The sequence below is a fragment of the Myripristis murdjan genome, chromosome 15 (genome assembly GCF_902150065.1).
Source record: "Myripristis murdjan chromosome 15, fMyrMur1.1, whole genome shotgun sequence".
Lineage (NCBI taxonomy): Eukaryota > Metazoa > Chordata > Actinopteri > Holocentriformes > Holocentridae > Myripristis > Myripristis murdjan.
The window spans coordinates 22534759-22560726 of NC_043994.1; the positions used below are offsets into that span (position 1 = coordinate 22534759).

Sequence of the window (25968 nt, forward strand, 5' to 3'; positions counted from 1 at the left end):
ATGTAAGTTATGCCGGTTGCAAGTCAGCAAAAAAGCTAGAGGAGGAAAAGAGCTAAACTTATGTCACACTGGTGTGTCTGTGCATGCTATTTGGGGCTACAGGATATGACTTTTCATTAGGGAGGAACAATTCATCAAAATGTTATCTAAACTGCAATATGGCCAAGTGCATATCCAAATTGCAGGAGCTACATTTTTCTGATAAAAGGTAAATATGTGTGTAAATAAAATATTATGATGTTAAAGAGAGGAGTTGGCAGACAAATTGTATTTTACAGATTTAAGACAACATGTTTGCTTGGCCTCTTAAACCCGACTTTTGCCACATCACAATATCCAAAATCCCAGATGATCTCTCACAAAATCTCATATCATATCGGTCATAAATCATATCAATATACTGACAAGCTATAAAAAAAAACACACATTAAAGAATATAGCCTATATATCAGACATTTTTTCTTCATTCATTTCTTCAATTATTTTTTTCCCCCTAATTCTACATCCTTAATTTAGATGTGGAAAAATTCATGTCCGTGTACTTTTCTCTGATCCATCACGGGGAAAAGCAATTCATTGATGTCATCTGATTTTCCTTGATCTCAAGAACTGGTGATTAAAAACTTGGTTTCGGCTGAATTGGCCTTTAAGGAGGCTCATGTCACATCTCTGTGATGCTCTGCATGCCCTACACACTGCTTTAATCAGCTCTTGGCACGCAGCTGCCACTAGAATATATAAGCAAGTATAAATAAGCTCCATTGTGAAGGCTGTAACTAATGTATATCAACCACCCAGGGTGAAAAGGAGCAATGTGAGCGGCTGCTTGGAAGAAACAACAAATAGCAGCCTCCTTAGCACCGCGCTATACAAAGTCACCGTGGAGAGATAATTCCTCCCAAGTCGACACACACCCCCACTTGGCCACAATGACCTCAACACAAGAATGATGTCACAGCTCTCCCTACATCCTGTTTGACCATGACCGGCAGAACCCCCTGCCACACTGGTAACCTTACACCACAGTGTTCCTCGCAGAGACACACATTAGAAACACATGCAGAGCTCCTGCCAGCATATAAGCAGCCTAATCAGAGCTCCACATCGCACTGATCCACGGGCTTTATCAGAGGTGACACGGGCCTGCTCTCTCAAATTACTGGGACAAAACAGGTGTAACAAACTTGAAAATGTCAAGCCCTCCTGCCATTAACCCTGAGCGTCAACCCAGCATGAAAGAGGTCAAGGTGCGGGAGCTGGTTTAACTGCTACTCGTGTTTAAATTTGCTGCAGTTCGTCTCAAGGAGTGAATTGCTAAGGCAGAGTCAAATCAGTGAGCAGTTTTGTTCTAGTTCTTCACCTTTCCCCATTAGTCTTCAAAGACACACACTGTCAAATAGGCATATGTGTAGACTTTAATGTCCCGGTACTGTGTTACCTATTCCTCTAACAGCACTCCACAAAGCCATGGTAAGCAATATCATTCATCACCATTAACTAATTTGCCAAGAAATTAGCAGTCAAAATAAGCTGTCAGGGCTCTAAAGTGCCATTACTTTAGTCACATATGATTTAATCCATTTTAGTCATATGTTCTTGCAAAACACTTGGTGCTCATTAAATTTTGGAGGGCACTGCTCAATTTTTGATGATGCTCCCAACTATTTTGAAGTTGCAGCAGCAGCGCTATCAAGCAAAAAAAAGTTAGTTTAACGCCCTGGTGGAGCATTTTAACAACAGCGTGGTTGCTAATTTTGCCGACAACAGAGTAGCTGCAATCTGAGTTAATTTTGAAGTGAGGGGTGTGCTGAGGTTAGACCTCTGCAATATTCTTCTCAGTTCTGCTGGCATTGAGAAGTCTGAGGAGGGAAAAGCTGTAATGAGTAGCTCTGCTCACCCCGCTCCTCTTCAAAGGGAGAGGTGAGCCTGAGGACGAGGGAATCCTAACATCACAGAATCCCAGCATCCCTCTGAACAGCGTTTCTTGCCGTAGCTCCAACAGCAGGATGGGACTCTCGTTCGTACTAGGAACTGACTCACTGTTGACATCCAAGCTCTTCTCAATCAGTTTCATCTCTCCTGCCGTCTCTCTCACGATGGCAATCCCACTCGGCGCCTTCTGCCATATTGTTTTCTCTACTTTTCATTGCACAGTTGCATTTCATGGATATTCACTGGTGCTTAAAATGATGAAATGACTTGAATTTAATCTGTCAGATTTGATATACCGTACTGTTTTCAATTTAATATAAACAGAGCAATGAAGATGAGCGGGGGTAGGAACACTAGGCAGATTGGGTGCGTGGAATTCAGCTAAAGCGTGGGGCTGATGTGGGGAGCTAGACGCCAGAACATGCACATACATTTACATGCACACAATAATCTGATTACTGTTCTTGTAATAGGTTATTGAGCTGTTTACACACAGGGAACAAAGGCTGTGTTAATATCCCTGTTTTCATACATTCTTGCATATAGTAATTATTGACTGACTATGCCTTCTCGCCTATAAGCTACAGGCAATGTCACATATTGCATGTTTTCATAAGCTGTATTCATATTATTCCCAATGTATTCTGCAGCTCATACATAGCTTTCATACAGTATATATACTGCAGAACCTCAATATACCAAGGTGTTGAATAAATCAAGATGATAAATGAAAAAAACAAGCGTGAATTTGCAATAGCTGTGGCCACATATGCATGAATCCACATATGCATGCATTCTTACACACACACACACACACACACACACACACAACCTCACAAACACTTGATCTCCATGGAAAATTTCAGTCTCGCAGATAGAAAGTTAGGTTGTATAGGGTGGGCACAGCTTCATGGACCGCTGAATGGATAGATTTCTGCGGACCAATGAACTGACGGACCAACAGAACGAAATGGCGGGGCTAACCCACACCACTGAAGAAGAAACCTCTGCTGGGTCCAGTGATGCCTCCCACAAGAGTCCACAACAAACGGTTCATACGATATGAAAGGGAGTGTGGCTAAACTACTGGGGCAGGGCAAACCGTCACTGATGAAAAGTGAACTCTACTTCATCCAAACCTCCCACACATGCCTAAAACAAATGGTTAATGAGTCATGAAAGGGGATGTAGCTACCTCAAACCATTAAAAAAGGAACTCTCAGCTGGGTGCAAAGAAGCCTACCACAAGAGTCTACGACAAAGTTATGAAAGGGGCAGGGCTAAAGTGAAGGGGCGGGGCAAACTGTACATGTATGTCTGTCTGTGTGTGACAGAGGGACACAGGGAGCTATAGAGCCGCTGGTTTATTTATTTTATTTTATTTATTTATTTAATTAATTAAAAGGGACAGTACATATTAATGAACATTGAATGTAAATATGTCAGATTATAGCCATAGGCTAATTTCCATCTGTAGTCCCTTGGCAGGTTGATGTTCACAATATAAAAAATAAACAAGTCGTACACAAAACGGGTACACAGAATCAAACAAGACATACACATACCATCAGAGCCAGTGTGCAAAGAGAGAAGGTAGTTATTACAAAGTGCTAGTGCAAAAAAAGTGCTGCTGCACAGACAGAATACTTGGAGCTAAAAACAACTTGTATGCTATAAATAATATTTTCATATCCAAACAACCTCAAGATAACCCAGCTATCACATTCTACATATCTTAATTGCAGGATTAATATGCAGAATGTGACCTTGCTCATAAGAACAAAATTAGACTTGGCTGTTTAGATGTTGCATGCTTTGACGGGAGAATTGCAGTGATAATCACAGTAAGACTGAAGCCATGCATGATAACATAGCTGCCACACTGGTTTAGGCATGGAGAAACTATTGACAATAAAAATGACGCCAGTAATCCTTAATCTGGAAACTCTTCCACATAACTGTCATACACTCTTTGACAGATTTGGGCACGGCTGACCTTCATGTAAAGCAGATCTGCCTAGCCTAAATTACATTGCTGATTTGGACCGTGTATTGCCAGAGATTTGTTTTGCTGTCACTATAATGAGCTCAATCCCATATCTAATACAATGAAAGGCTGGGCTGTTTTTGACCTTCAGGATCCCGCCGCAGCCTCACCTGCCCCCCCTGGCAAAGGACACTTTCAGCCAGACGTCCCAGAGATGAGAGGGGCAACCAAGCGTCACTTCCATCCATCATCATATTACACACGTTGGCCTAATTTAATGTCCTTTTCAGAGCTGACTGGAGACACACTAGGCCACACAGCAACATGGAAAGAAGCTAATTAGTCTATGCCAACAGCAGAGGTTCACCAGTCATTTACCACTTCAAGGGTGAAATCCCTTCCAGAGTACTAATGAGGACTTTGTCCATCACAATAGTCTCATCCATTACAGAGTTACAGCAATCTCAATAATGAACACTACAGAAGCATGTGGCCACACTGTTAACACAGCCGCTCACTGTGCTAAGTGAGCTAAGCAGAGAAGCATTAAGATTGTAACCTTATGCACAAACTACAGAAACAGATGAGGGGAGTATATCAGCAGCAGTCATGCATGCTAAATACACAACACTTGCTCCAGTAAGCGTCTAACATCAAATGCCAACCCATTCACCTTCCAGGACAGTTCTTCTGCCTACCAAGCAAACAGCTGGTAAGCGTGAGAGGGGGTGCCGTGCTCTAAGCAGGTGGTGCAATGTGATGGACTGAGAAGGTACGGGGGAATAGGTGGAGAAAGGCACAAGAGAGATAAGACACGCACCAGCATATGGCTGGAGAAATAGAGAGGCTAATAGGGAGGAGTAAGTTTTTCCACATGGCCATGAAGGGATTGAATTGGCTCAAAGCACAATATCTGGCAAACTGACGGTATGCAGCGGCACACTGAAAAAATCCACAGCTGTTCATGGGGCAAGTGTAAAAATGCCTGCAGGAGAATCTTCTTTGCATGTTATTGCGTAACAGGTCTACTTGCAGCTTTGATCAGGCTTAACTTTTAATGCAATTAAAGTATCACAAAATTGTGAGAAAAGGCCATACAAAGGTCATGCAAACATCACTGTACGATCACTGTCAAATTAAATGTGGTGGAACAGTATTCAGTTTGTTTAGCCACACATGGTCATGCAGGTGAGATGCGTGATTGCAGCACAAACCCCTCAGCTGACAAGGTTTGCATGGCAACCATCATTAAGTTTTACTATAGGTTGCAGTGTGGTAAGAGAACGTACTTTTACAAGTTGAAAAACTGCACACATTCACTGACCTCTTGGTGAACTTGGCATCTGAATACTGGAATGGTTTATCTATTTTCTAACAGAGAAGACTGAATTTCACGTCAGTCAGGCCAGTCTAACCGGGCACAGATGGTTCTTCAGAGAGCACTGGCATCAGTTGCCCGGTCTGACCATGTCCAGCTCGGTTTTTGAACTACCAAGTCATGTCTAAAGTTGGTTTAATGAGGACACTGAGCACTGCACATCAAGGTCAATGTGAAAAAGTAGGGTGTTCAAAATTATTCAATACAATATGCTCAATACAGAGAATATAGGTTTTCTATTCTCTGGAAAACACTGTCTGTTCCTGCTTAGCATTCTAATGCCACAAGTCACTGTTTTTCTCATAATGTTGTTCCTCTCTTTGTTTATGGAGGTTAGGGTTACAGGGCAGTAAACACACACTGTGATATTATCATTATTTAATTGCTGATGCTCATTTGGTGATAAATCTGCTATAATGCTCTGCACCACAAATCTGCCATTTACCCTGACCTTTCATAAAGGAAAGCAGGAACAATGACATGAGGGAAAGCACTGCTGCTCTCTACACAACTAACAACAACAATGGCTGTAATGCTATAGCAACATAGTCTCACTTCCAGACAGCCGTTTCCAACACAAACATATTAGCGGGGTCACACCCTGTGAAAAATTCCAGAGTGTACTGGGCAGTGAAGCGCTTCAACAGGGCAAACACATCAATGAGAAGGCAGTCATTTGGTATCTGGAAATAGGCCTGGGATGATTTGCTGCTGAGGCAGAAAGGACTAACATGCCTGCCTGCAAGTATAAGATTGGTTGTAACTGCAAGGGGAGTCTTTCCTGTCCACTGCTCCACAGCCGTCCTATCTACACTGCTAGAGGGGCTGGATATGGGGTTGGCATCACAGAAATCAAATAAGAATTTCTTACGTGATTTCTATGGTTGGCATCACTGACTCAGTTCAAGAGTTCAGTTCAGAATATTTCTGAAAGGGATACTTATGTTTGCCTAGGACTAAGTTTAGGTATACGACTGTGCAAATTTGGAATCAGTATGACTAAAAAAAATTTTGAATACCAGCACCAATTCTATTATACTTTTTCCTCTCCTTTCTTGTTATATAATCACACATTTTACTACGCAAGAATCTAATCTTTATAAACACCATTGGCTTTTCTGAATACAATCAGATCCTGTTAATTTGAGATCCCGTTAGAAAAAAAAAAAAAACGTATTCTAAGGCTTTTCAAAACTGTTTCTCTATCCTTCTCATTAGGCAGCCAATAAACATCAGTATGGTGCCAGGAGTGCCTTTCACCTCACAGCCAAGGCACTATGCAGAGTGTTTAAAATGTCAGCATGTAAAGACCAGTAGTAACGACATGGCAACGTTCACAGGATGGCTATAATACACTGTCAACTGATCAATCACTTCCTGTAACCATACCTTGACTGCTTGAAATTGTATCATATCACCTCACCTCATATAGCTTAGCTTAAGGCTATGGAATCCCAAAGGAAACCTTGAATCAATTTTCTCACCCACTGAAGAAAAACTCTCTAAATTGCAATTCAGGCCCACTAACAGTGCCTCTGCATACTGACTGTAATCCTATATCAATGGAGAAGATGGAGCAGCAGGGCTGAATTGACCAGAGATTAGAAAGATTCCTCTCCAACATAAGTATCAGACTTGGCATAATTAGATCTGAGAATAGTTACTGTGTTCTGGTACTCCTCGTTAAATATGTAATGGCATAAACAAACAGCAGATCAGGCCAAAGAAGTGAAAAACCATCAATTATCAGCCATGTCACTATACACGAGAGGGCCATACAGCTGTCAGTCACCAGACGCAAAAGTAAACACTTGAATCATTAATTGGCCTACACCAGCCTCAGTGACAGCCAATATGACGTTCCATTCATCATGTAAAACGTTTTGTCCTTGAAGCAGTAAGCCTTTTTTACGCTCTCAATCATGCATGTAGATTAGGCAAGACTATTGGAAATCCAACAGCCCCCGTGAGATCATAAAAGGAGTCTGAAACGAGTTTGGCCATGAAGTATGGGATTAAATTCATCAGGGCCTCTCTCAGGACAGGTTTATCAATTATTTTACCATCTTATCACCTTTCTAGGGGACATCAGCCACAAGCCGACCGTCACTCTCTTATCACACTAATCCGGATAACTTCAGCGCAGAGTCTGTGAGGGCAGCAGGACTAAATTAGTTTACTCTCATCCTGATTGGATTAAAACCAGGGGGGTCTCAACCCCTGGCCCCAGCAGTACGATCACCAACTGCTCAATTTTAATGAACCTGTCAGCTTAAATGTAAATAAAAAAATAAAGGAATTATGATATGTTCTCAGTCTGGGGTGCATTCCTCCCAATTCAGTAATCATTTCACTTAAAATGGTCACCATCAAATCCCAGACTTCAGACATGGCATATGAAAATACTATCTCAATTTGCTCATACCATAGAAAAGCCCACTCTCAACCTGTGATTTACAACCACTGCTACAAGCGCTGTTTACTCGAAATGACTCTACTCCCCTGCCACACTTCAAGACGAGAGCCTTTTATAGGACAGCTGAGTCAATAGTGATCCGGTGCAGGTTAAGTGTGTGTCTCCAGAGTCCACAGTTTTCGCTGCTTCCCAAAGGAGTTGACCCATCATGCCTGTGTTCAGGTTATGGAAGCCGCAGTCAAGAGGGTTAGCTGCTAACTGCCTCCAGACAGGACATTTCTGGCTTCTGAAGAGCCAAAACTCTCCTGGCTCAACGGAGACTCATTAGCATGTGTCACAATGCAGCTTTACAGAAATGAGTTCATAAAGTGAGAGTTCCCATACTGCAGTGAAGGACTCATAAATGAACACTGGAGTCTCGGTTGTCACACACTGACAGGCCCGTGTTAGGAGCTGTGGCAGCTACGCTTCACCGGACAAAGACACAATATGACAGGCAAACAAAAATACAACCTGAGTGGACTGGAAGTAAATGGAAACTTATAAGGGCCAGCTCTGCCGAGACATGCCAAGTTCAGAGTCACCCAGTTGAATCGCTTAGAGTTTAAATAGGCCTGCTTGTTTTAGAGTAGGAGAATATTACCACTCCATCGGGACACGTGTTCCATTGTAATAGCTCACAGTGGGGGACCTCGCCAGGGGCCGCTGCGGAGATGTGGACCAGGCAAGTCCATTCTGACAGCTGCTTAACCTGCAGGCCATCCTCACAGTCACTCTGTTTCACAGGAAGGCGGACTTCATTTCATTTCATAAAGCCTCCAGCAAACGTGTTTGTGTGTGCACAAGGGAGAGTAAAGAGAGAGAAAGAGAAAAGATTGTGGTGTAAAAAGAAAACGAGTGAGAGAAAGGGAATACGATGGGTGTCAAAAAAAAAAAAAAAAGAAAGAAAGAACCTCAAATCACAGCAACACCACTGTTTCTTTCCAGCGTGGTACAGGCCGTCCTGCTCTGCAATTACTTCACTTCCTCATTCTTTCATATTCAGCCCCATCCTGTGCCCTCACCCTGCTCGGCAGACAGCAGCTGAAAGAGCTCTGGGTTTCAGCAGGGGGAGTGGGACAGCGAGGCAAGGAGGGAATGGATAATCATCGCACTGTAGTAACCAATGGGCGGCTTTGCAAACACAAATTTCCTTCCTGCTATGTGGAGGCAATATTGTGTCAATCTGTGAAGCTGCATCTACTGCAACAGTGATTCTATATTGAACCTGCAGGAAAACCCAGGATCTCCCAGCAGAATGGGGAAACACCTACAGGGAGGGGAGAAATCACTGGTTGGCAGGAGAGTCTGACATCATCCAATTGAGGGGCTTCCATGTTCCTGTTAAGTGGATGCAAAAATGCCACTTGTGTATGCCTGTGTGTGTGTGTGTCTGCCTGTGTTTGCATGAATAAAAAGGGAGTGCATGTTTGACACACACAGGCACAAGTCACTATACTAGGGAGACACTCATTATTCTGTGCTCACAAACCAGAGTTTCTGCTGCACCACACACACACACACACACACACACACACACACACACACACACACACACACACACACACACACACACACACTGCGGTTCACACAGCACCCCAGCAGCTGAGAGATGGGGGGAAGCGTCGGTCATAGACTGTCAACTAAAGCAACTAAAAGCTGCAACCCAAAGCTGCTGATACCCAACATTACTATGGCAACAGTATAAAGATATCACATCCCATCCACACAGCCTTCGGTAATCAAACCGGCCCTAATACCTATTGCAGCGATTCTCGAGACTGCCTAGTGCTGAATCCCGTTAACACCCTCAAGGTGATCCCGCACAAAATTCCCAAATGGCAAAAGTGGAATTAGCGCCGGATGAAGGAAAACATGACTGCAAAGTTGAAGGACACAGCAGAAAACGAGAGGTATCGGGGCAGGAGGGGAAAACAGGGTGTCTGAAGGCTGCTTACAGTAAGCGGCGGGGCAGCGCCAGCGGGATGTTATGGGGTTTCCAACAAGCACTCCTAAAACAACTGCATTGCCACTGTCAGATGTTTAGATCCCACTGTGGGTTAAAGCATAAACCAGGTATCGATACGTGTGACGACTACTGTTGAGTCTCATCTATATGTGAAGCGCAATGATCTCAATGCAAGACAAAAGCCGAAAATCTTGAGGCTAGTTAGCTTTACTTCCTTAGCCAGCCCAGACGGAGCAGCCCCACCGCCTTCGCTTTCGTGGCTGTCCAGCCCGCCTGCCCGGTCCCACACCTCTTCCTTGTGCGTACCGAGGTCCCGGGACTTACCGGTCTTATGTGCTGATGGTGTCGCTGTGAAGAGACGACAAGTGCGGGGAGGCTGCCGGCCACCGCTCCGCTGCTCCGGGACAACAGGAGTACTGATCTGCACACTTTCGCAGCCATCTCTGTAGTGAAACCTCGCCGGGAAGGAGACTGCTGCGGGCGGACCGAGACACACCGAAGGGAAGAGGGAGGGTGGTGGGCGGGTTGCGGGGCCGGACTACGGCTTCGTACACATGCCCAGTGTTGCACCAGTATACAATAATAACACAGTTAAATCCCGCTAGCCAATTAAAAAAAACACATATGCACGGATTGCATTTCATTTGTCGCAATATCAGGACGTGCATAGCAAACAAACACCATCCACTCACTCCACTAGTGAGAAGAGTATCACTAACGAGGGTGATATTAGGCTCTATAATCCTGCGATATATGTTAAATCATTAGTGCCTGTAAAATTATTATGGAAAGATTGTAGCGATACTATAGCCTAGTGGCAGGAATATCACTGGATAGTGTCCGTGACATGAAAAGGTGTGTCAACCCCTCCCAAAGGAAATAACAGAGTATAAAGTATAAAAATGTTACTTTTAAGTCAGGTTTAAGTTCATATGGGAATATTATTGGAATACTATACCGATACTGTATAGGAGATATGGGGTGAAAAACACTGCTATAGGCTAATGCCTCACACACCATTGTGTTGGTGCGAGTTAAATAAGAAAAATAACTTATAAGCTTAAACAATGATAAAACTGTATGCCTGTGCATTTTATGTATGTCTTACCAAAATATTATGATAGATGTAACAATATTGTGATAATAATCACGATTTTTTGGTAAAAAAAAATCTTGTTACATACAAAAATGCACTTTAGCAAGATGTCCACTGGCCATGAAGGAGATAAGTGCCTGCAGAGATGGTATCTGAACTGCACACATTTGAATGTTATTGCAATGATCTATTCATCTCTATAGACAGAGCTGAATATCACAGATACACTGTTAGTTCCAATAGGAATATTATAGGGCTATTATTGTAATGCAATAAAGGATAAAACATATCTCTATAAACTCACTGTGAAGTTACTATTGGGCATCAAAGACACTTTAAGACTCTATAGGAATGTTATGGTGATTTATAGAGCCACAGACATATAATGTAAAGTGATGACCCAGCAGGACATTCAAGATAAATCCGTTAAATGAGATTGGAGTTCAAGTTCAACTTTACTTGTCTTGGCAGTGCACTTGGTATTGCAGCATCTAGTGCATCATAAAAGCAAATATGAGATCACCCAGACTCAGCAGCACTGCATCAATGAAAAAGCATAATCATCTGAATAAAAAAAAACAGCAATGCAATGATGTCATGTGGATCCTCCAATATGTTAGGGGCCTGGAATTCCTAGAATCAACTAAAGTAATTCTACCAAAAAAAAAAAAAAAAGAAAAAAGAAAGAAAGAAAGAAAGAAAAGAAAAGAAAAAGAAAAAGAAAAAAAAGAAAACTGAAAGTCAATGTCAAAGATCATTTTGTCTTACATGTTACCAAATCAATTCATCCAGTTGTGAATTCCTCAATATTAATGTTGCAGACAAAGGGATTTGCATGTATAGCCAACTGGGCTCTTTTTTCACTGAACATCACAACAATATTGTATACCTACCAAATTTGTACTGTACAACTAAATTGTATCAGATAGGGCACCATTTCCTCACATCACTTAAGCAGTATATACTCACCAACTCAACAATCACTATATCACAAGTTGGTATAGCACAGAGCCAACTTTCATGTCAAAGATTTCCAAAGCCCAGAAACTGACATGCATAATAAATCTTGTCTGAACGTCTGAGGCGACATCTTGGCAGGGTTTCTGTCACTGGCCTGGCCATCTATTCCATTATGTTACAGGCTAACTGTATCTATTATTAGTTTGTCCTCCAGTCTCTCTTGTGGCTATGCCACAGAGGATCAAATCTAATTTCATTGATCTAAAGTGACTTTGAAAAGGTGTGGGCCACTTCTTGCAATGTACAAGTATTTTAAAGTTAATGTTGTAGAATGACATTAAATGTCCAGGCAGCAGTCAAGTGTGAAGCCTGTTCTTTATCAAATCACTCAACTGCTATGAATGCAGGTAATGGGAGTGATAATGGGTCCTTTGGTCAATGATTGTCAAGGAGCCTCCCCCAAGCGGAATGCAACCTGTTCTCCTTTACCTTTGGCCAAGCCTAGCACATGATAATTGCTACCACACCTTTACTGGTCAAGGGAACAACAAAGATAACACACTTACAATGATTCTCTAATTTGTTATGTGAAAAAGCAAACTTTTGTTTTTTCTAAAGTTCATTGTTGTAATTCATATGATAAGTTGCACCTTCACTCCAAATAAGATGGAAGAAAACATCTTTAGCTGTTTTATTGTTGATTCATCCTCCTGTATGCATGGTTTTGAAATCCAGTAATGAAAAACATCTTAGTGTTTCATGCTCCTGAACTCTTGTCACCTCCATGTGCTTCCTCAGGTGCAGTGCACCACACTGTGTGGGTGATGCAATTTAAATGCAAATTCTCAGCAGTGGACAAGGACCTGCTCAAGGCTTCTAGGTTGCATTGATTCACAGAGTGAATCCTGCTGTGGTGCCTGTGAGTCCTCAGAGGTGTCTCATATAAACCTTTACCATACAACTGTAACCATGCCATATCAGTTTCTATTTAAACATGGTCGTGTCAGCAGTGTAAACAACAGCAGCTGCAGTAGAGTGAAAAAATTATTTACTTTATTAGACATGATTTTATCTTAATTTTGTATTGCTCTCGTTTGGCCTTTCTGTATGGCTTTCTGTTCTTGTATTGCTTTCTGAGTGGTCTGCTTTCGTCGTGTCTCTCAAAACACTTAGTAAACTCTAAAAGGTGCTATCTAAATAAAGTGTATTATTATTATGATTATTATGGTGAGGTGTTGCATAATGTGTCTGTGTGATGCATAAAGGATCACATGAGGGAGCTATAAAAGCCTGCCAACAGTTGTTTGCTTAGTAACAGACCCAAGTGTATTTGTGTTAAGAAAAAAATACACACACACACACACACACACACACACACACACACATATACATATATATAACTGTTCATTCAAATTCATTGAGCAATCTGAGACACACCTGCAGTGATTTAGGAAAAGCAAACAAGCAATGGTTCAACCCAACAATTTTTCAGTGAGTTTCCAGGAGAATGGTAGCTAGTGACAGTACACACTCAAAACATGGACAAAAACACTGACTAGCTAGCGAAACCTTCTTGCAGCAATACCCGAGAATTTTTGCTCATTTGCTTCAAGTCCCTGGGTTTGTGTCTCAAGGAGCAAAATTCAATAATCACATTCAATTTCAAGACATTTCATTTCACTATGAGCCTGAGAAATTCAAATTTATGCAAATCAATTCCAATCTCTGCAGGGACTAACCTCTTTCCATACTGTAGTTCACCCTGACTATAGAAAACTACACAAAAGGAACAGAGTTGTTCTTAAACTTTCTCTCCCACACCCATATTTCACATTCAGAGCTGGATAAATTGAGCAAAGTACAAAAAGAGGTGTTTATGGGTACGGGTGTGTGTGTGTGTGTGTGTGTGTGTGTGTGTGTGTGTGTGTGTGTGTGTGTGGGCAAAGGCTGATGAGCTGATTACCCAGCACCATTGAAATGTCTCTCAGCACCTGATGAATGAGCCCTTCCCATGGCTTTACAGAGCAGGTTACACCCAAAGCTTGCATATGCAGTGGGTGTGTATCTTCTGTTTCATCACAGGCTCTAATGCAATGCTGCTATCAGGTAATGCATAATCTAAAAACAGCTAATGAGCCAGTGCTACCTTTATTTCTCTCTTATTTTGTCTCTGTCACACACACACACACACACACACACACACACACACACACACACACACACACACACACACAGCTGAAATTGGAGCCTTCCCCTTTCTCTCTTGTCCATCTCTCATGCAGGTCTTCACCTACTACGCCATCTTTTATCATCATACAGAGTCACTGCCCATGGATCATGTTTCCCTATAGATTTTACGCTACACAACAGCTCAGCCATTACCCATGGGTATACACAAACTACACTAGATGCTGTCAGGTTCCAACATAAACCCTGTGGATTTACAAGTGTGTTCTTAATGTAGCACTCAAGAGGGAGACACCCTCTTAAACCTACAAGAAGGCAGAGCATGCTGTCTATGTACCACACTGAGGAGGCACTTCCACTGGCCAGTCTTATCTCTTGCTCCACCTTTGCAGTGCCAGTAGCGAGATGGCAGTTAAGCAGCGTGCAGTGTTATTCAATAGTTTGCTATGACACTGCAACATGGAGGAGCACGGGGTAAACAGTTACACTACAGGCTCAGTCTTAATCCTTGTTTGGATGCGACTAATGACAACTGACTCAGTAACATGAGTGGAAACCTGAGTAGGAGCAAGACATGTTGTCAGCTATTAGGCTTTACATGGCTGTTAACTGATCCTCGAATCCTACCGTCTAATGAGTCCAGGGTATATGGTACTCAATACCTTCACTTCATGACCTGGTTATGGTGACAGAGCTAAAAACAGTCTGGTCGAGAGCGCTTTAGCAGCCACAAATTTTCTGTCCAACTGGTTGAGACTGTATTTATATGTGTTTACTTAATGTGTGTATTCGTATAAATTGTGTACAGTGTGCATATTTTCTCTGTATACTTTCAAAGGAACTGAGCAAAGCGTTTAATCCCCAACTTCTCCCACTAGTTGTTTTGTGCGTTATAGCTCTACAGAATTTGTATGGGTCTTTTATATGTGAATTTGGTAGCACGATTGCAAAAGTTCAATTTCATAATTGGTTTGCCTTTGGGCAGTTAGGACTGCAATGCTTTGTATTGTGTTATAATTTTTTTGAAGATGGAAGAGAGCCATGGAGTTTGCGAATTAGATAAATGGCTTTGAATTAATGCAATATGCCCAGCCACTATGGACATCTAGGCCGCGGTGTGGAGAGGGCATTAGCGTACTAAAGCTATTCAAATGATGAACTTTTGAGAGTCAACAAATGCATTGCACAGGGGTCTTGTGATAAATTGGTCACATTAATGAGCCATGTACTGGAGCGCTGTGGGCACAGTTAAGTAGGCTCTCTTATTAAAAAGGGAGAGCAGGAGGAAGAGAGAGAGTAAGCGAGGGAGAGATATTAAAAATGGTTCGAACATGGTGGTCAAAGCCAAAAAGGTTAATATAAATTTTAAAAATGTGTGATAGGAAGGGCAATAAATGTGACATGCGTATTAAATGTGACAGTGCTGGTCTGTTTAAATAAAAATGACCATGACTTAAATGAATTCCCATGCATCAGGACATTCTGTCATAATTATAACGCAGAAAATAAGCCCAAAAAGGATAATCACAGAGATCTGTTGATGCCCTTTGACCTCAGTGACCGTAGGATTTTTTAAATCTCAATAGTTGTACTGATTAGGAGCTATATTGACAGAATACTCAAGTTCTGGTCTCACTTGCCTCTTAGGTCAGGACAGTGTTCCATTTATAAATGCATTCAATCATATGATCCTTTTATATCATTAATCCAATGAGGAGAAACATTTGATTGCGTTTTCACTTGTGAATTAATCTAAAACCATAAAAGCTCATTGCTCCTTGCATTGCTGCCTACACTAAAATGTCACTAAAATCTGACGACATGATACAGAATAATAATGGCTGATTGATTTTGTTCAGATCCTTTTTCTTGTTTGACTAACTTCAGAGAAGGAAACCTAACAAAGCTGCCTGTTATTATCAGGGCTGTCTTGTAATAAATAAGACTCATAGACTATGTGTACAACATTGAGAAGCAGAGACTCTAGGCATACTCTGAACAAAGAATGTGCGTTTCTATTTTTGACATGCCTCCTTGCACCTTTAAGACTGCAGAAGTGTGCTAGTAAGAACTCATCTGATTGCATGCATGCATGGAGCAACTAATTAGCTGACACTGTTTTGTGCTTCCAGTCATTTCACTTGGTAAAGAACTGAGGAGAGTTAATATTATTATCAGTGCTGTATGTGGCCAGTGGGGTAACTGATTGACTATTGCAGCTGAGCAGGGAGTCTCAAACTTTTTTTATGTCTGTGATACTAAATGCAAAATCAGCAGGCCAGAGATCCTTTCTCAGAACCCCCTAATGCTTCCTTAAGTACCCTAGAGGGTCCCTGGCCTCCACGTTGACAACCACTGCTGTGTAGGGTTGTATTCTATCTCCATTATATCCATAACCTTATTAACATTGACTTACTGTCACGCCAAGCAGAAATTTGACCTGTACTTTCACTGCATGTGACAAGTCCTTGTGACCTGCAGTCATCTATGACACACCAGCTCAGTCAGCTCAGCAAGCTCTATGGCGTTTCCTTTCACATTATGCACTCAATCTGGGATATAGCTGCATCACACTCAAGGCGAGAATCATAACCATACCACTGAGAAGCAAAGCCTTAGGTTCAGATTAATTTTTAGGCCAGAGCTCGGTATAGGCATGACAAATAGGAGGCCTGTCTCTCCTTCTTCTTGCTCTTTCATTTTGGATCTGGATCACTGTTTATTAATATTACCAAAGCATTGTACAAAATGTATAACTTTCAAAAAGCACGTTATACATTCACACTAAACGGGCATAATAATTATTTATCTCAAAAACATGTGGGCCTAATAAAGAATCTCTCTCTCTCTCTCTCTCTGTCGCTCTTTCTCTCTCTGGAGTATTTTTCCTTATACAAAAGACATTTACTTTATAAAAAAAAATAAGTCTTTGTTTCTGCAGAATTGGTATGACAGTAATATCCTGTTGGTGGGTCATGCTCAATAAAGAGCCTGTCAGCCAGTCGCAGCAGGTCAAACCAACAAGTCAACAAGCCATTCTAAAACATTGTTTAGGTGGGTTTATCCAAGTTCAAGTTCAAATTTATTTAGAGCCCAGTATCACTATATACAGACTCAAAGGGCTTTTATTCACATATGAAGAATTTGTTAATAAATCTGGCGTGCTTATCTTTCTCTCAGAATATTCCTTATACTTTTTGGTGCTATTAAGAGTGCAATTTATGCCTGCTCAAATGTCCTACTCTTGTTAGATCAGGTATCAAAAATAAGCAAAATCTTTTTTTTCTTTTCCATATCACAGAAAAATAATAATTGAGTGATCCGAGCACTGTCTGTTGTATATCTCACTGGAATACCTTTATCTCCAATGGAAAAAAGAAAATGGAAAAAAAAAAAAGATATGGTTCTTAATCCATAAATATTTAATAACAAGATAAAAGATGTCACTTTCAAATGAATACATTGGTTTTACTCCACTAACAAAGTTTGTTAAGACTCTAATTGTGTTTTTTGTAGAGAACATACTTAGACTCTTACACGTTTATTCTGGAGCTGTCATTTTTCTAATAAAATAATAATAACATAAAAATTGTGGGTTGGAATTATCTGCCCTCTATAACTGCAATTTACTTTTCACTTTTTCTTTTTGGACTATAGCAGAAAAGATGAGTGCAAACTTTGCTTAATAAATTGTATGAGACTGAGGCCAAATTTCATGTTCACAGAACTAAATAATAAACCATTTTTTTTCCTGCTCTGGTTAATGAACTTAAAAATGACAACTTGCCTATTGTTAGCACATGAACAGAAAAGATGTTAAATTCTGTAATGTCTGTATATTATATGCTATATTTGCTTAGTCAATTCATAGACCGATGTCTCAAATTACTGTACAAATTTGCCTCCAGGGGCTTTTCAGCAACACAACCTCATTTGTAATTACATCTGAGACTCATACCACCTGGCTTATTAGTAGTTGTAGTATTTTTTCCTGCTTGTCTAATTGTATTTGTTATACTTGTGATGTCTTAACGAATAGTGGATATCATACTTGCTTGTCCTTAGTGATGCATATTTGTAACTGTGTATGCAGAAATAACTAAAATAAAATAAAATAATAAAATAAAATAAACTGACTGGATTAGTTAGATGAAGAATGTGGTTTGTAGGAGAAAAATTATTAATTAATGCTTTCCTGAAATTGAAAGTGATGTTATGTGTTTTGTGACTTTGGTGGCTGTTTGTGTTAATTGTGCTGAGAACTTACATACACACTCACCTTTACATTTACCTGGTTATAGATGCTGGAGCAGTGTAACCAATCTCACATATTTTCTATCTAAAAGTCATGAGGGGTGTAAAACAGTTTTTGACTTTGCCATGGCCGTGCCCTTACCGAGCCGCCCCGGTGGTCAGTGTGCCGGTCGGGGCGGCGTCACTCTCCCAGGCGCCCTGTCGGTGCGCAGAGGAGGGGCGGGACCGCTGAGTGGACACGGAACTGCTGTTTTGAGGTCCATCCCATCCTCGCAGACAACAGGGAGAAAACGCATTAGCAGCCGTCGAAGAAACTCTCATTTTCCACTGAGTGGCATTTGAGCTGAAACCAATGTGAGTAAACGAGTAGCTTCCTAGCCAAGGCAGGTTTCCGACGATGGTTTTCCTGTGTGCGGGTGAAGTAAAGAGATTTCTGGGCTAACAGGGAAGGGTTAGCATTGACTGTTAGCCTGCTAGCCCCAGGTAGCGTTAGCTGTATGACAGCTAGGCTCGCTTCGCCCACCAGCTAATGGTAACAGCAGCGACAGAAACACCAGCTTTTGCGTCAACAAATCATTGATATGTTTGAAGTCACTTTGAATGCAGTGGCATGTCGTCCTGCTTGGGTGAACAGAGCTGTTTGACGGCCGTCCATTAGCAACCAAAACAAGATAAAAACTGCTAACTGCTGCCCTGACAAGATGATGTGTATATATATATAAATATAAACTGGCTGTGCATCATGTAAATCAGAATTTGTTTTTCGTTGTCCGTGGTGGCACTTTAGGATTTTATTTATGAGTAGCGACTCGTCGGACAATCATCATTGATCAGTTGTTCTCCAAAACTATTAAGGGTCCTAAGTCACAGATAGACACTCCTCACCATACACCCATGTGATGCAGTGATGTCTGATTGTGGCAAGAGGAGGCAGGTGTGGTGTCTCTAACCTGAGGCTTTAAAATTTCTTTAGGTCTTCATCGATATGCGTTCTAGACAAGTTTGATGTAATATTCAATGTACCCAAAAGTACAGTTTCAAAACAAAAGGAAGGATGGAGGATGCGTGAAGTCCCCAAATTTACCTGCCATCCATAAAACTTTGAGCATGAAGTGGACAGTGATTTGGCAGCTGTCATCCATAGGTTTTAAGAGGCTTGTTCTCACTCTGATTTCATGCAGCTGTTGTGCATTGGGCAGTAATTATATTTTCTTGTCATATCTGTTGCCATTTTGGTGTAAGTTAGGCGTCAAGCTGAGGTTCAAGTGTTAAAAATGCGCCTACTCATAATGTAGCCTAATTGTTGCTTCTAAAACATCTGGACTACCCTTATTTTAGCCGTAGCTAATAGATTAGGTTATAATATTTTGTTAAATTTCTCATTTTGCATGCAGTGGTGGCACACTGAATTTTTGAACAGCAGGGACGGTTATGTAAACAATCTCCTCAATCACTGTACTGTGAAAACCTTTGAGGGATGGTGGTGTTTTTTTTTTTTTTTTTTTTTTTTTTTTTTTGGTTAGTCAATAAAATGGTTTGGCTGTGGTTATGGTTGTGCTTTACTAATTTGAGTGTGGCTTTAATTAAAAAAAAAAAGTTAGTCTCAGTGATGAGGACTTGTGAGAAGATGGTCTGGTTAAAACAGAATTAAGACAACTCAACTTTTATGGAAGTTTCCAGTGATGGCACATTGTTTTCTTGAGACAATGAAATCACGGTTCACATGCAAAATTTACATCTTCAGTGCTGCAGGCTCTCGTGATAATGCTGCCTTATCTCATTTGCAGCTTGGAGGCAGAAAACATCCCTTAACAACAGAAGAAGCATTAACAACATCTTGCAATTGGAAAGTTTAGTATTGTAGGGGTGGAAGGTATCAATAGTGTGAACTGGGAATACAACAAATTATTTTTCAGTACCTCAAGCAGTTGAGAAGATGCGGCCCTCTTGTTGTTTATCCATTTAGTTCATCCAAGTTCCAGGATGTTTTGAACAAAGCTTAAGATCTGCAGCCTCTCCTGTGGGCAGCCAAAAATCTAGCTGTTTGCTGGAGGGGATTGTTGATGGCCAAGGGGGATATTTATTTACCAGGTCCCAGGTTGGATCCTCATCCTAGTATACAGCCATGGCAGCTTTCAGACACTGGGTGTGGTTTTGGATTGTATTATTGGACTGTCCGTACTGAATAGATAGCACTTAGTCCACTGCAAAAGGATAAAGCCCTGAGACACCAACAAGATTAACTATGGTCATTGGATTATCTTATGATGAGGGAAGCTTCAGTAAATGATAGGATTTAATCAAAGGAATAAGCACAGTCCTCCCTCTTCTGAGGTTTGGTGAAGGACTTAACTTTCTACCTCAAAATACTGTAGAGCTCACCAGTAAGCTGGGCAGTATGGCTTCAGAATTGTATCTGAGGGAGGTGTTTTTTTTTTTTTTTTTTTTTTTTTTTTTTTAACCATGCCACGATATTACACAAGTTCATGATGCTGTACTTGATCAAAAATAGCTTGACTGCATAATTTTTAATCAGAACCATGCTACCCAGTGTTTTACAACAGTATTTAATGTGTACTCAGATATGCACAACAGTCTTTTGGGAGTTGCTTGTATATCAGTTGGTGTTCTCTAACAAAAAAAAAAAAAAAAAAAACTGGATGTAAATGGTGGATAGTGAAATGTAAATATTGAGATTTTGCCTCTGCATCATATTTGCCTGATACATTGTCCAGCCCTAGCTTCCCCCAATAAAGTTTCACCAAGGTTTGGAGGGCATGGTCGAGTTGACACACTGAAGTCAATTTCAGCATGCTCGTTTAATGCTAGTTAGCCTAATAGTTCTCATCCATCTCCACAAACCTCATGCCTTTGCCCTTTGAAAGACCTGTCTCTCTGGAATGCTCACCTTTTTATTGCTAGGGATTCAAAAGTCGTATCTCTCCTCCAAAGATGGGATCAGTAGCATGGGTGCAGCTACCCGTACATGATACTTGTAATTATAAACTGCAGTAATAATTGAGAGTTGTAGCGAGCAGCAGCCTGGAGACTACAGGTGCGGGGGTGGAAAGTGCTGTGGGTGGCTGCTTTTCCATACAAGATAACTTTCAGATTCCCAGCGCCCCTCGCCTGATAGCAAAGTCCTGACAGGGTGAGGAAGAAGAGAGCCTTGTGTGCCTTGACTGTAAAAATTAATTCTCTTCACTAAACAGTTCTGAGCCCCCCAACTGGGGCATTCACAGATCATGGGTAAAACTCACTTTGAAAATGATTAATTTCAACTCAGTAGACATGTTTGAAGACCCAGGCGGGTATTACTCACACTAGGCTGACCTCAGCTGGCTGCTTAGAGTCAAAAACAGATATTTTGTGTGTCTGCCCCTCTATCTCTCTGCTCTTGTGTGTTGTAAGGGCTGGTTGCTCTGTGTGTATGTGTCTTTATTAAGAGCTTTCTATTTGTGCAGGAGTAAAAAACAAAACCAAAATAAAAAAGGTTTTGAGATGAATATAGCACCTCGGAAAACAAATCATGTAGATAACCTACAAACAAAAGTTCCCTTAGTTCAACTTTTGATGAAGTATTTTGAAATCTTGGCCTTGGCCCTGTCATTTTGTTGTTTACAGACATGGCTTATTGATCAAATAATGAATGTTGCTAATTTGCAATGCCTTCTGAACTAGAGACAGTAATATAAGCCAGTTTTTAAGGTGAGTAGGTGTACATATTACCTGGTTGTGGTTGAATGGAGGGTGGTGAGTCTTCGAGGTTGCAGTAAAGTCTTTAGTGCAAGTCTTTCACCAATCTATCTCAAATTCCATGAAATTTTGTGCTCTCAAGCTTAATCAGATTCAGACTTTCGGGGCTGTTTCCCATAGTCCTCGTTGTCACAGGCCACCGAACACTCCAATTAGCATATACTGTGTCTTCTTTTTTTTCTTTCTTTCTGCTGAATCAGTCTGACAATCGGTGTCTGAATTGTTAATGGAATATTGACAGGTGGCAGCTTCAAGCCTCAGTGGGGTGGACTCCTCCATCCCAGACTTTGAAAAGTGCACACACGGGAGCCACATATACACACCAGTAGCCCCTTAACTAATTAATAATCATCTTTCCGTGACACTGATGAATTAAATGACAGTCCGTCGGAAATTAAGTTTTGGCGCTAAGCTGCGCTGGTGGCAATTAGTTTTATCCCTGCTTTGTTCTGTCTCTTGTTTAGTAATTGAGGTGTGAGGATTCCAGGACATTTTTGCATTGACAGTCGTAGGTAAAACATTTTCTTGCAGCGCAGGAGGAAGACGGATCCCAAGAGTGTAGGACCATTGTTTTGAGCTTTGCCTTTTTAGAAGAGAGTTAATTAGGGTTTTTTTTTTTTTATTCTTTTTTTTTTTTTTTTTAGGAAAATTCTCTAAATCCTAATAACTAAGACTGCTCAAGCTTGTGACTTGGGGAAGAGAGGTGGGTAGCATTGTGCTAGCTATGTACTTGCCTGCATTGTACATGTTATTCAGAAGAGATAATATTGTTTAATTTGAAACAGTTATGTTAACTCAGATGTCATTATTTATAGTCACATAGGAGGAATATATTCCTGCATTCCTGCGCTATGCTGACTAATAATCCAGCTGCATTTCTATTGTCTTCACTTTATAACAAAAATATAAAGCATATCTAATTTTAACATGGGCCTACATAAGCCTTATTTGATAAACGTTCAAAAAATTCACGTGTCATGTAAGCTGTTTTGATGAACCATGCTCTTTCCCTTTCTCTTCTGCAGGATGTTCCGCTTGCGGGCATTGTCGGCGGTTTCAGTGGGTATGGTGCAGTTGTGCCGACGCTACCACAGTGGGGCCATGCGGGGCTCTGGCCGGCGGAGGCTGATGCTTGCAACCCTGGCTGGAGTGACTGGTGTGTCTGCTAGTGCTGGGCTGCTCTGGACAAGGTAGGGCTAAGCTCATTAATGCATCTTTTCCACCAGCAAGAACCTAGTACTAGTTTGGGACTGCTGCTACTGCCAGTTTAAAGTTGGTTCAACTTGCGAACCTTTTCAGAATCAGTTTACTTTTTTATGGGCTAGAACTGGCCAGAGAGCCACATCATTAAATTGCTATATAAATCTCCAGAGGAGGCTGCATCTCTCTCGTGGGCAGGACGGGGAGAGTCGCCTGCTGCACTGGCGTGACAAAACACTGTAAAAAGTGTCGTAGGTCAATATAGGTCTTTCAACAAGCTGGTTTTTAAATTGGTAAATAGCCTGATGCTTCACAACTGTTTTGATGTGATTGAATTAGCTTTTTATAGATGTTGTACAATATTTAGCTGGGTCTCGACTTGGCTCTTAGCATCACTGATCTGATCAATAATCCTGCGTCCAGCCCCAGGTGTAAGCAGTTTTTTGTCGTAGATCAGAAAAGAGATGGTGCTGCTGTGGAACCAGTTTTCCTGGCCAATAGCCAGTTCTTTAGCAGTGCAACACCAAGTACTGGGTTGAGATTAGGCACTGGCTCTGAACCAGCCCTCAAACTGGCTTGGTGGAAAAGGGGTATAAGGCACCTTTGGACTTACTCGGACTATCCATGCATAATATCATACCTTATTTACTCCTGAAGGGAAATTCTTTCTTTGTTTACCCTTTTCAGGAGGGTCAGAGCACAGGGTTACTGTACCTACATACGAGCACCCCAGGAGCTTGTAGGGGTGCAGTGTCTTGTCAAGGACTCTTCAGAGGGCAGATGCTGTACTTGTCAACCCTGGGGCCTTAGTGATCTGGTTTAGGGACATTGTCTTGAAACAGCACTGCAACACAGAATATGTATTATTTTTATTGATATGATTTTTAGATATCTGTTCCAGGTGTTTTTTTGTTTGTTTGTTTGCTTGTTTGTTTTGCATGTGCTGTATCCAGCATAGTCCTAGATTAAGCACTAAAGGGCTTAAATCTTAAAAAACACTTCAGTGCTTGTATTCTGTAGGGAGAGCCCCCTCTTGGAGTTGCTCAGTCACATTTCTTTGACATTCTAAGCTGCCACCCCATGGGTGTGAGAAAGGTTTTTATGGCACTCCATTACTAAGGAGGCTGTTGTTTAGTTAAGGGAAAAGCAGTAGGCAGGGTGTTGATGTGAGAGCCCCTTGGGGACAGAATGACTGTGGTGAAGGAGGCAGCATGATGGATGGGACCTCAGGGCTTCTGAGACTGACAGGATAAAACCATTCTAAGCTTTTATCATGGATTTCATTCTTCCTGTTCATTAAACTGAATTATTCAATCTACCACCAGACAGGGCCAATCTGTTTATTATAATTATTCCAATTTTCAATTTAGTCAGAAAATGACCACTGGGATTTCGCCATGGTTAACCGCTCCACAGTCACAAACAACACTACACAGGTCAACACACACTTTCTCTCTCATTCCCTCTCTTTCTTAACTGTAGCTCAGGTTCTCTCATACAGTACCAGAGCTAGACACAAAGGTATATTGCTTCATGTTTATTAACCTTCTTACCAAATAACATCGAAACTGCCCTGCAAGTCCCTCAGGGGCTAATCTGAGCTGTGTTTGTATGTTGAAACAGAGCATATGCAGATGCAGGGCCATCCGTCCGTCACGCTGAGCAACCAGAGAGAGAGGAAGCTGATTTTGTGAAAGATCAAGAGCCTGACACAGAGTCAGAGAAATCGGTGGAGGCCAGCAGTGGAGATGAGGAGGAAAAAGAAGGTGGCGGTGAGGGGAAGAAGAAGAAACCACGCTCTGGATTTCGTGACCGCAAGGTAATCAATAAACAATAAACTTTCAGCCATTCCATCTGTCTGCCATTTAATTGACCTCCAGAATGGTGTTTTTAGAGCACCTCCAATCAATGTCCAATAAGCAAGCGTCAGTGTATTTTGACAGAATATTTTATGTAAACGCACAAAACTAATCAACACGCTTTTCTGCAGTCATAAATGTACCATCCATAAGATTTCATTGCTGTTAATTAGGCAGTGGATGATAAAGGATGAGCAGAAGAAAAAAGAAGAGTCTAAACCAACAAAGTTTCTGCCACATCATTATTGTAAAAGAGAGCAGGAAAAAAGGAAGGGCTATGAACAGTAGCTTACCAGTGATTTTGCATGTTTAGTGTAATATGCACAAAATGTATATACTTAATGTTTCTGCTTATCTTTTCCTTAAAGCAAGCAGTTGTATTTTTGAACTCCAATATAATTTTTTCTACCTTTTTATCCAGCTATTGATGTCCAGTCATTCAACTATGATAATTAACTTTACAAAACTTCAAACTTTCTTCACACCAGTATTTCATCACTGTAATAAAATTGTCCACATTAGTATCAGCAGCACTGTTGTGTTTTGATAACTTTTAATTGGACAGAATGAAATGTTCTCTCTGTCTGAAAATAGTCCCCGGGGAAACATTTGCTTTAGACAGCCAGTTATGAATGGTGATGACTTTGTTAGCTGCAGAAGCAGAACATTATAAGGTAGGTGTTTGAAGCAAAAATTGTTTCCCCGCATGATTCACAAAATGGTTTGGTGCAATGTAAAATGTGGGTAAACTGTAGTAAACCAGCCAGGCATTCAGAATCACTGATATGGTCCTTTTAAATCCAATGAAGCTCTCGGCTCATAATGATCGACTGTTCCCACAAACGTCTGGTGCCATCAGGTTGAACCGTGGTTTATGAAATTGCTTAAATAGTGGCTAATTTGGTGTTTCCCACTGCCTGTTGAGGGTTGTAATT

General features: G+C 41.2%; 2 protein-coding genes across 7 annotated transcripts in view; one reads left to right on the forward strand and one right to left on the reverse strand.

Annotated features, from left to right (window-relative positions):
- Nucleotides 1–10231, reverse strand: part of mcu (mitochondrial calcium uniporter) — a 63308-nt gene extending 53077 nt beyond the window's left edge. For 2 of the 3 annotated variants that reach the window (XM_030070634.1, XM_030070632.1), the window contains exon 1: nucleotides 10046–10230. In XM_030070634.1, the coding sequence (XP_029926494.1) occupies nucleotides 10046–10162 (117 nt within the window). In that variant the 5' untranslated portion in view covers nucleotides 10163–10230. Of the gene's footprint in view, nucleotides 1–10045 lie in introns of all 3 variants that reach the window. The other variant, XM_030070633.1, reaches the window with a different exon arrangement.
- An 8185-nt stretch (nucleotides 10232–18416) lies between these two features.
- Nucleotides 18417–25968, forward strand: part of micu1 (mitochondrial calcium uptake 1) — a 42286-nt gene continuing 34734 nt past the window's right edge. For 3 of the 4 annotated variants that reach the window (XM_030070036.1, XM_030070039.1, XM_030070040.1), the window contains exons 1-3: nucleotides 18417–18572; nucleotides 23000–23164; nucleotides 24798–24993. In XM_030070036.1, the coding sequence (XP_029925896.1) occupies nucleotides 18571–18572; nucleotides 23000–23164; nucleotides 24798–24993 (363 nt within the window). In that variant the 5' untranslated portion in view covers nucleotides 18417–18570. Of the gene's footprint in view, nucleotides 18573–22618; nucleotides 22678–22999; nucleotides 23165–24797; nucleotides 24994–25968 lie in introns of all 4 variants that reach the window. The other variant, XM_030070038.1, reaches the window with a different exon arrangement.